The 12,006-nt window shown below is 44.0% G+C and overlaps 1 protein-coding gene across 10 annotated transcripts in view; it reads right to left on the bottom strand.

The window, feature by feature from the left end:
* Positions 1–12,006, bottom strand: part of LOC124255243 (delta-like protein D) — a 165,806-nt gene that overhangs the window by 9,011 nt on the left and 144,789 nt on the right. For all 10 annotated transcript variants that reach the window (XM_046689102.1, XM_046689101.1, XM_046689104.1 and 7 more), the window contains 3 exons: positions 7,293–7,477; positions 6,837–7,136; positions 6,290–6,350 (listed from right to left, as the gene is read on the bottom strand). In XM_046689102.1, the coding sequence (XP_046545058.1) occupies positions 6,290–6,350; positions 6,837–7,136; positions 7,293–7,361 (430 nt within the window). In that variant the 5' untranslated portion in view covers positions 7,362–7,477. The remainder of the gene's footprint in view (positions 1–6,289; positions 6,351–6,836; positions 7,137–7,292; positions 7,478–12,006) is intronic.

Raw genomic sequence — 12,006 nt, 5'->3', positions numbered from 1 at the left:
ATACTATATGAAGCAGACGACAATACTATACGAAGCAGACGACAATACCGTCTGGTTCCAAATGTCAGAAGGGAACTACATTTCAGTGAACACAAACAATCACCAACTCCCAAACTCAACGCTCACTAATTCAATACCGCAACCCATGCTGAACAATTCATTCATTCAAATAAAGTGTCTAATACACATATTAACGAAGTCTATGAATGTTAAAGAGAAGCAATTCATATCTAACAACGGTTGTATGTTGTTTGCTAATCTCCAAGTCCCTTTAGGACTGATTGAGATTGTTTGATTGCTCATAGTCCTTCCTGCCTGTTAGTTTTAATAAAACATGTACAGGTAAAGATGACAACAGTTTTGATCAATGGTCATCTCATCTTGGTCTCAAGACAACCTTCCATAGGAATCAATACTTGGACAGCCTTGTCGGTTAATTACAGGTGGCTAGTTCAAGTAGGCGCGGACAGCGACCAATAGGGGATACGTCAATACAGGACTAGCGGTCGATGTTTGAACCCGGTTGAAAGTGACTTTCTCCGGTATTCAACGGTTTATGTCCAACGAATAGGGTCAATTTAAGCTCACATTCATCAATAACAGGTTACTCTGCGTCAATATAACGCCAATATAGGCTTAGGAGATAACGATTTTTAAATCGCGTGATGTTTTCAATAAGCCAGCGTTTACGTAGCTTCTGTGATGCTTGGCAGAAAGTGAGCTTGGTATAATGGGGAACTGAGAACATGACAAAAGACAGGTCAGCAAGGGCTTAGAGCTCGCGTCAGGACTTATCAATAGCCTTCTGAAGAGAATTACCGCTAGAAACACGTAAGACTTGTCAATGATACCTCAAAAACAACCTAGGTGAACTATACCTAATAAAACTAGTCCCCTGAAGCCTAGTGGCGTGTTTATGGTACCGTCAGTACCGAGATCCCTACTAGATTGCGTAATGGAAATCTACCAACTGATGCTGCACTGTCTGTGTGTTGAAGGTACACCAGCAGTAAGTCATGTAGGCATCCTAGGGACTGTACTCAGTGACTCGACCACGAGTCAATACTACATCTACATTGCAGTGTGGGTTAATGCCCTGTCATCGCTTCCATTTGTATACATGCCGCACCATCACGTTTACCAGCGAGGTAGTTTCGACTTCAGTTTATTCGTCCACACATAGAATAGTGTCTCCTTATAATTTTCCACAAGAGTAAGGATGACAAACTGCTGTTGTACTCCCCATCTTGGTCGCCTGGATAAAGTGTTATATATTCTTGATCTACTACAGGCATACAGAACCTGGCTACCACATTGGCTGACAGCATAGATAGGCTGAAGACGTACGTGCTGCTGTTATTCAACATCTTGCCAGCGAGAGTATGGAGATCCGTTTGGGCTGGGTATAGGAGCAAGTCATAGAGAAGGCTCAATGGATGGTGCAACATATGGCTGAACTACTTTCGTGGAGCACGGCGCAATATTCGCTACATATTTATCAATAATTCACATTGGCTAGGGTGCATTGAGAAGGCAGTATTGTTTCTAGCTAGGAAAGATAGGCAGGGTGTGTTATGGTTTTGTTTCCTATGGCCTGTTGTATATCGCTTGTCAAACAGTTCCAGTTCCCTGACCCTGAAGATCCACTGCTGGTGTACCTGTGTACTCAATACACGTGTGCTTATGCCAGCAATATCCTGTTAGTTCAAATCTAACTTTATTTAGAATAGTCACCTGACCTTCCTTCACCTAAAGAGCTGGCTTGGAGCGGGCATGTAGCTGTCAGGTCTTTGAGCATTAAGGCAACTGTTTACAGGTAGTTAATATGCATGGGGATTTTAAGACGGTAAAAATTCTCATGAAAACGAATCCCCCGAATTTCATTTTCCCCCCATCAACAGCTGTTTGTTTGAAACGCTGTCATGCTGTTCTTCTCGTGGGCTTAAATTACTCCTCTCAAGTACTGTAAACAGTGTGGTTTAAGACATTTGCAGAACCAGCGAACTGGGACAAAACCCAGGTAATTAATGGAATGGCATGACGGACCGAAATCACCATTGTACAGGTAAAGCCGCGAGGGGGGGACAAGGGGGAGTGACAGCGAGATGGGGATATCATACCCACGGCGGAGGGGGCTGTGGGAAAATTCTAACAAACGCTAGGAATAAGAGGGTCAGTTGGCTGTCCATTGAAGGGGAAAGGGGGCTGACGGGCCGGCGTGATAAAACTGAATGATCTCTAGGCAAGGTATGGGGTGAAGCTATTGTAAGGCAGGGTCACGGACTGTGGGCCTTTGGGGGGGAAGCGTGAGAAACGCGAGTGTGCTCGCTACACACCCCAGGTAAGGAGTATCGGGTGTAACAGCATCAGTACCCACACAGATTGACGTTGTCACCTGCCAGTCACAGACTGTCCCTTACCTCTACATTATTATAGGGTAAACTGGGGGTAGTGACACTCGACCCCCCACACACAGCCCCCCCTCTCATCACCACCCCGTCGCAGAAACTCTGCCACAGCCCTATGACAAGGATAACCAAACTTATTTCAAAGACCAGTTCTACTCCCTTATCTGAACACATGACCTGTTTAGCTATCAACATAACCTACATTTCAAAAATACAACACTGCCAACAAAGATTTTCCCACCAAAATATCCTTTACTCGTAATGCTAGTGAAGGAATGGATTTATACAAGCCCCTATTATCATATTGGGGTATGCAGTGCTGTATCCTGGACAATGCCCCACACCTGAGCTTTGTGTGCAGCAGAGCCGAGCTGCACCAAGTGGATGTTTACAAGAACAGCTATCGCACCTGTCGCGTCTCACGGTCAGCGGTGAGCCCATTCCCTCAACTCGGCCGCTCACCGGCCTACCGACCGCCACCCGTCTATCCACGATAACATAAAAACGAGAAGCCCCAGAACAAAGAAACTCGTTCTTTATGATAGCAGATCAGCGGGACTCAAATTTAACTCAGGTGTAAATGCATTCAACGTTTATAGGTGATGAGATTCAACCCGATACGGAGAGGCTGCAGAACCGAGAGTTGTAAAAACGATGATACGATGATGTTGGTGACGATCGACCCGAGTCTGTTGTCTAACGATTATTTAAAAATATTTTCAATGTTGTTTTTTTGCACGAACGATCAATGGTAACAGAACTGGGATAGAGGTCTGGTTAGAGGGTGCCACGGTGAAGTGTCAGATGTTGCAGCTGAGTGGCTCACGGAACTAGGGACAACATAACTGACTTTAACCTGTAATGACACACAACACTAATATCGTGCAGCTTTGAAGCAGCTAATCGCCTTGAGTGTTGGAGGGGGGAGGGAGGTGGGGGTACCATGGTCGGCGATGACAGATGGCGAATAAGCCGGTCGGTGTCCGACACATACCCGGGTAGATAGCTCTCATACCGGGTGGATTGCCGAGAGGATTTTTACATCACCACTGGGGTGTAGCCATGAAACCCACCCAAGTGAAATATTAACACAAACAGATAACACAATGTTAGTTGTATGATAACAAAAGCCACTTCCCCAACCTGCTTCAACAATTTGTCGAGTTTCGACAGTTGCAGCTATGTATTTTACCACATGTGCAGAGTGTAGCAATAGCATAGAGCCCGACAGATGTTGAACAGCAATATGGATAAATAACGCTAAAGTATACGCACAGTATATTGTTTATATGATGTATAAATATACATACTGCAGACAAACAACCAGATGTTACCTGGTAATGATCCAATGACACTGAAGCCCGCAATGATTAAAGTTCTTGTATATAGGTAACACATTTAGTTATGAACAGGTGACGCATTGTCGGGTATCTATAGGTGTTGCAATTACATGGCAACGCCCCATTAGAGGTGTGGGGAACACGATCATGGAATCTATGACATTGGTAAGATATGTGAGGTGGTGCTGTTTTGATTCAGTGTCAGAAGTAGAGGTTCTGATTCAGTGTCAGAACTAGAGGAATCCCGGTGTCAGGAGGGATGGTGTCGATAGATGAGGACCCCTGGGGAGATGTCACGGTGTCGGGAGGGGCAGCAGAGGGGTCGTGACGGTGTTGGGGAGGGAGGGGTGGGGAGTGTGTCCCTGCATACCGCAAGACGTTCACGATTCCCGCTCTGCAGCTGACATAGTGCGAGCTCGCAACATCTGCCGACAGCAACAATAAGAGATGGTTTTTTTCCCAATGTCAACAGCTGTTCTAGCTAAATATTTTGCCCTTTTCACTTCTCCTACATCACGAATCATTCCTTGATGTTGTGAGGTGCGCTTGTGCCACAACCATGACAGATCAAGGTATTTGATCAACCACGTTTGTCAGTCAGCAAGACATTTTGAATGTAACTGAATTTGACCGACTCTTACACAGGCTATTTGAATAGGTTGGGTGATGAGACCCTGTTGGGTCTAGTCTCTCCGCCTGCTCTGTCGGCTGTGTTCTCGCACGTCTTCCAGAGCGTGCTGTTCATTAGATGCGCCACACACCCTATTACCATCTATCTGTTAATTAAGATATGATCCAGCCCGGAGAGATAAGTTGTGGCGATAATTGACGGAGAAAACACGAGATAACCAACGTTGCCTGGATCAAAGCACCTAGCGGTCCAACCAAGCTGTAGTATCCAAACCCATAATGCTACCTACATCTTGGGGACCCATGATAAATCAAACGTTATCTAGTAAGTTAGTAATTTGTAACATAGAAGATACAGGAATGGTGAAATATGTGTCTACAAGCTTAGACGTCAGGTTGGCGAGTGAAGGAACGTACTGGCTCAACCCTAACATTGCTACTACACAGGGGACACTTAGCAGGTTGGGTCAGTTACAGGGATATCGTTTATTGATTTGAAAAAGAGGTAATGTTTAGTAAATGCCAGAGGGACAGAATCTTGGCCTCTTGTCCGCATGTCAGAAAGTCATTCATATTTGGTGACTGGGACCGAGCGGGCAGTCTAGCTGGCGTGTTTAGCTGAGTGAAACGAGGAAGTGAAAGAGAAAAGATGATGAATAGCAGATGGCAGACATCTGCAGCAGACAGCTACGAGGGGACGAGTGTCGGGATGTCCTGGATCCCCCTGAGCGGAGACTCCCCTCTCTCCCCACTTCCCCTCACCAGCTAGCCACGTGCCTCAGCTGTCTGTCACAAGAGAGCCCCTCCCATATCCGCTGGTCGTCTGCTGGAGCGTGGGGGTCGCGAGCTGTGATGACAACCACCAACCTCCAAACCTCTGCACCACGCTGTCGTTACTGACGCATTAACTCTAACATTAACGATGAATAACAGCGGAACGTTACTTCCCAATATAATCTTCGGCTACACCACGTTCTTAACTCGCGTCTCATGCTGTTCCTTAACGAATAGGTAACAGAGAAGCATAACGTGACTGTCAATTTACCATGGTAATTTGTTGACCGTCGTTACCAAGGTGAACAGTTAACGAAGTTACCCACAACAATCGTCATTGTCATAAAGTCAATGCGATTATGGTAAATCGTTAAAAGTCGGCAACATCAAGAGATGTTTCTTTCTGTCCACTGTTCTGTTCATCCATTGCCATAGCGTGATCATTAGTAGTTCCACCCGATTAGGTTTGAATTGAAGGCTATTGGAACATCAGCGCACTCAATGGTCTCCTCTCTTTGTTCTAGCGACAGCCTCTCCCAGCCTCGGGCTGTATCTATCAACAGCCCATAAAACGGGTCCCATAATTTTTAAACATGGTCTGATAAAATTTCAGTTCGAGAAAAAAACGAATGAGACACGCGCCTGGCAGCACTCCTGCCTGGTGTCGATCACAGCCTGACAAAGAAGGTCCCGTACAGCGAAGACGGAGGCAGATACAGCAGACGATACCTGCACCAGAGCCCAATAATACCAAATACCCCAACACCCAATAGAACCCTACACTCCCCATACACCCCTACACACCCAATGCAACCCCACACAGCCCATTAGTAGTAGCAAAAACCCTGCAGAATAGGTGAATACCACCTTCAATCATACTTAGTGTTTAGGAAGGCCATCAACATAGTTGCATATGGGGAGCCATGTGATAGCATTTGTATCTTGAACCTAGTGTCATGTTGAATTTTCTATTTGCTGTGTGATAGAGTAGGAGCTTTTTCCATCCGTTAGAGAGCGTTGACTGTCGGAGATGACGCAGATATAGACACATTGGGACTGATAGGATGGAGAGTCAGTCATCCAGTAGGTAAACTCTGATATGGGAAATATACTCCCTAACATGTAAACATGACTTACCGGTAGCAGGACCACTGAGGGTTGCATCATGCCAAGCCTCCACGATAAGTGAAAATGAACCCTGCAAACAGAAGGGAAACCTATATTATACCTTAGCTTCATTTGGCTTACAACTCTCATGTTCCTACTGCAGCACTATAAGGCATACTCTGTCCCAAACAACGGTCAGCAGACTAAGACCTGCAAGCTGTTGCTTTCTCTTTGACTTTCAAGTACAGATCAATATTAAGCTACGACTAACGCGCAAAATATGTGACAGATTTATATGGTCTTCATGCGTGTTCAAAACATAGTGGTATAAGGTTAGATGACGAAATGGAGGTAATACAAGGTAGACATAAAGACCCTATAGCCAGATGAGGCGTACAGATGATGTGGTCGAACCAACTCTCTATGGAGATGCTGATCCGTGTTTCCAGGCAGCAGAAGTGGAACACCTCTGTTATATCACTGGTAGCAGGAGCAAGCTGTACAGGGATGCCGTAACGATTCCAGGTACTCCCAACTATAAATAGATGGAAATGTAGTGAAGATATTTTTAACTTACCGGCCATGAAAACTCGATGTGAAAACTGATAGGGTTCTGGAGCTTCTCTGCTATATCCGTTCGTTTGAAATCAATGGTATTATCCCCAAGAACAGGAGTTTCCTTTGATGCGAATGTACACTCATGATCCAATTCAATATTGGCTTGAAAATGTGTAAGGCAAATCCTAAAGAACGTTCTACAGCTGGAGGTGCACATCCCTTCCGATCTATATCCATTGCAACAATTTCCAACATTGTTAAGTCCGTGGTCATTGCGGAATAGTCCAAGTTCCAACTGAAATTTACCGCTGGACAGTACCTGAAAACAAGACAAAAAGCAGATCCATAAATGAAAACGTGTTATCAAGAGACAAATCACACTATTGGAGACTGGAAAAAATTCTGAGCCACTGGCATTAAATGTAGGTGGCGTTAAACGAAGTACATAAACTTATAGTAAAATGTTTAATCTCACCTGGGACACTAATGACAACAATTGTAATGTCCAGAGTACGGCAAAGCTTGCCGCTTTCCGTGCCCGCATCGTTGTTGTTTACTGACCGCGCTTGCTACTTCTGTGTTTCTGATTATTGCTCCAGAACCTAGTAGCCTCGTTGTCGCTGACTGGCTCCGCCCACTATAGGTTGATTGACAGGAGCACTAGAAGATATAGAGAAACAACTGATTAGCGCTCGACCACGTGGACGCACTAACAATGGAGCGTGGCCGGCTAACTATGACAGCTAGGTCCGAAAACTGACCAATGACCCTACCTCCTACCCAGGCCGTGGCGCCTAAGGAGATGAGACCGGCGGGGGATGCGTGTATTGTAGCCTAAGCGTTTACTACGTCAAATTACTATGGTTGTAGTATAGAGTAAAATGCCCGGCGCAGCCACGCGACTGCAGCACACTGATAGGTTGGCTGTCGAGGGATTGAATGACCAAACAGTTCTGCGGCTGGCTTATAGTATGAGGGGATAGAAAGAATTACTCTGACCAATTAGCACCCTATGTGAGTCTAGAAAGATAAGCAATTGGTCGCCTTGGAACAAAGCAGCACATTCGGCCACATGGATCCGGTGTGTAATTTCAGTCAGAGAGGCACGAGCACTTCTCCCTCCTCGCCTGATATTCCCTGGGTACGAACCTTCACCCCTGCCCCTCTCCCTTTGTCTGTCCCTCAAAAGGCAGCACATCTGTCCCCCAACAGGTAAACATCCTTAACGGTTACCGGTTGAATCTGGATGACATGATGCTGGACATTAGAGAGTATGTGTCTTTCTAAGTCAGGACTTTATCGTATAGGACCAGCGTCTACTGGAAATAATACATTTGTAAAGTGAAGTTTTAAAAAAATCTCGTCGATGATTTAAAGCAGTGTTATCAGGATACTTTATTCAAATTTCGGCACTGGCGCGTGCCCTTATCAAACCGGGAGCAATCTCCATTGTAGTTGATGAATGGCTACCCATAAAGGTGTCTTTGTACAGTCAGCTGCCCCGACAGTCTTGCACCTGCCTGTATTGTCCCCCCACACTAGCACGTGGACTGGACCTCCATATAAGGAAGATGGGCGCGTGCCACCAAGGCGACGTCCCCCCTCCAGCCCACCTGGCCATGTGCAGTTATGTGGGGATCACTCACATCCCCGACAATAGCTACGGTACACCACAAAGGCCCGCCATTCCTCTACACACATACCCTCCCACTGTGAACCTGTTTTCATACGACGGACGTTTCCAGTCCTCAACTTTGGCCGTGTGACCCTGAATTTTGGCGCGCTTTACACAGAACAGTTATCGTGTTCACCTGCTAGCTGACAACCTGTGTCTGCCTTGTATTATACACGTTCATGACGTACACCTGGCATGGAAATCTGTTAATAGGCTAAGTCAGGTTTTTTGCCTGCCCATTTACAAGTTTGGCGCGTAAATCACAGAAAGAAAGTGTTCACCGGGCTCAGTATAAGAGATGAGGGTAGATGCTGGGTTTGAATGAATTATTAATGATGAAATGTAAGGATATGATAATCAGCCTACAGGTGTATGGGTGATGGAGCTCGGTGATTTGGGTGTTGAAGTCACCACACATTATGTGTAACAGTATGTGACGCTTCACAGATGACGGGTGGTGGGCTCAATAAGTAGGACTTTCTGCAACAGTTGAAATCTGTACAAACACTTACATGGCTGTCTTCCTGACGTTCGGCATCTTTATATCGTTCATTTTTATCCCCATTTGACATTAACCATAACTGTTGTAAACACTTTGGATAAGATATACCTGTACTTAGCAAGTGTACGTGTTTCACCACTGTTACATTAACCGTATTTGTCTACATTAGCACTATTTTACCTCTACTTTGTAATAGCCATTTTATATACCTCTATATAAGCAATACTTCAATTCTACTTTGTATATGCCTATTTTACCTTTATTTCATATAAGCTTTACCTCTATTCCATTTAACTCCACTCTGTTTAAGGCACAATTTGTTCAACAATTACAACTTCGTCCACCACGGTTTAATACACTGCCCAAAAGAAGTTAGAGAACACCCAATTCACAATCGTTTATCTTGCAACAACGGTTTTCCAGTTGTGTTCTTTACTTGTTCTGAGTAGTATATTACCATTTCCCAATGGACCGAGAAACCTTTCCCCCTGGATTTATAACAGTAGATGTCCCGAGTAAGCTGGACATGTCAAAAGGTCTGATTAGAGGATTGGATGGTTACAATGTCTGACATCGCTGATGGCGTGTCATCGGACCCCTACAGTGAAGAATTTTGCACATTCCATCAAATTAAGTTTTGCTGGGTCCATATTCGACCATTTCCAAGTCGCTGTGTCACATCAACATTATCGCAGACTGGTGTAAGGAGATCTATACCAAATGTGTAGATAACGGGGACGCATTACATATAGTTTCTAAAAGACAATGTTATGTTACTGTGATGTTGACTGGTCTCATTCCTGCTTGATACAAGAATATTTCCCCCTTGATACACTATGGTAACACCTTAGAGAGTGAGTTTAGTTTTACGCCGCTTTTAGCAACGTTCCAGTAATATCACAGCGGGGGACACCAGGAATGGGCTTCACACATTGTAGCCATGTGGGGAATCGAACGTAACAGCTAAGTACCGTATAGTTAAACTATATAGGCATTAATATATATCAGTGTATAAAGTAAGTTATGCACGCACACCATCGTTGCCTTATATCTACCACACTAGGTAAAGGTAAAAATAATTATTTCATAAAGGATACTCCTTCCAGGTTCGGCAGTGCAAAAAGATCACATTTTCATATAAAATTAACACAACATTAGAGTCCATCATCAATACCCGTGACGTCATAGCACCGCGTATCAAACTTACTCTCGCACCCATTGAACGAAAAAATATCCATCAATGGTCGGATAAAAATAGCATCACTTCTTCTCCATGGTTACAAGGTATGCTGTTGAGTCATGTTATTATTGTGATGATGCCATAATCATGAACAGCGCTTCTTGAAACTAAACATTAATCAAATCAATATACAAAACATATTTCAACTCAAATCTAGAAGGTAAAATGGGAACGATCTCAATTTCAATGTGGATTTTTGTATTTTCATATATTTATACATTAATAAACAAAGTAGGAAGACATTCCACTCGGGTACATATCAACCTTTTCTTGCTTCAACTTTTTCATAAAGAAGCATTTAAGATGAAATTTGACACCGAAGTATAAAAAGGTAACTCAAATTTGATTGTTTTATTCCATCTATGCTAAACAAATGGTTGTGAAGTAATACAAGTTTTCAAACGCTGTCAACACCTGTTCAGGTGTTTCGACTTCAAAGTGATAAAGTTTTCCAAATATCGGAGTTCATAAACCGACAAACAAAACAAACACCATCCCCCAGCATTGTCTTTATGAACTCGCACATCATAATAAGCTTACACCGAGTTGACTCACCTGTAGCGCTAATGAGAAAATATTGAGGTAACAGGTGAGAGGCTTGTCAGTGAGGGACAGGGGTAAAACCTTTGACAGTCCGTTTGCGAAAATATTGAACTTAGTTTGACACCTCGGTCAGAGAGATTCATTAAAGTTGAGGACAACATATAGACTTAGTGATTAAGCTTTGACAAGGTGACATAGCGAATACAGAGAAGTGTGACTTCCCGTATCTCACGTGTAAACACATTACACCTGCAGTGTAAAAGATGTCACCATTTGAAAAGCGAGTGGCGCGAAAGCACTTATATGGACGGAAAAATATTTGAATGATACCTCTGGATATTATACGAGAGCACAGGTGCATGACCATAAACCGATTCAGGTGTGTCTTTATGCAGGTAGATACATAGATAATATTTATATACGTGTCACCTACCTTTAAAAAGTTGGTATCCTTGGTTATGAGTAATATATAATTTGAGAAAACTTCCTTATTTACAGTTCCTAAGGAACCTGTGTGTGTTAATGAATATTCGCGGTAATGTTTTAGTGGTAAACGAGTGTCGCGTGCCGTTAATGTAATAATTTTTCGCGCCATCTCCGAGATTCTCATTTGCATATAGGTGCGACATGGTTAGCCACACAGCGTAACATCGCTCAGTGTCGGGACCCGATATGTTTTTCAGAAAGATCGTCCTATTCACTCGTGGCTGTTACAGCACCTGTCTACGTTCAACCGTATTCACGACCCTCACTATGGGATGAGACGGGGGTGACACCAACAAAATTTGTGAAATTCGCAGATTCGCTTCTAACATTGAACTAGATACGCATGCGCAGTGCTATCGACTTTTTTCACTAGAGGCAACCTAGGTTTAGTGCAAACTGGGTCAACCGTTTGTCAAACAGGCAGATAGTGAATTGTTATTCAAATAAAGCTGTATGTACTTCAGAAAACATCTAAGAGCTTGCACATAATTACTTTCAAATCTAGTTTCTACTGGAGCGGGTTTTTAAAAATATTTTCCCCACTTGCTCTGAGAAGTCTTTTGTTCAAGATGTACATAGGTCTCCCGGTTTGCCACGCGCCAAGCTCGTGTCGCGTGTAGCATGTCATTTCGCTTGAGATATAATTCATCAGAGGCGGGAGGGATTTCCTCCTCGGAGTTGTTTATCTTAGGGCGAGGGAGCGAATCGCAGCAGACCCGTCGGAATAAGGCGGGATCGGCTCA

This window comes from Haliotis rubra, unplaced genomic scaffold (genome assembly GCF_003918875.1).
Source record: "Haliotis rubra isolate DU_JTF1 unplaced genomic scaffold, ASM391887v1 Scf6, whole genome shotgun sequence".
NCBI lineage: Eukaryota > Metazoa > Mollusca > Gastropoda > Lepetellida > Haliotidae > Haliotis > Haliotis rubra.
Note: the sequence above shows the minus strand (reverse complement) of the source record. Positions and strands in the feature narration are given on the sequence as shown.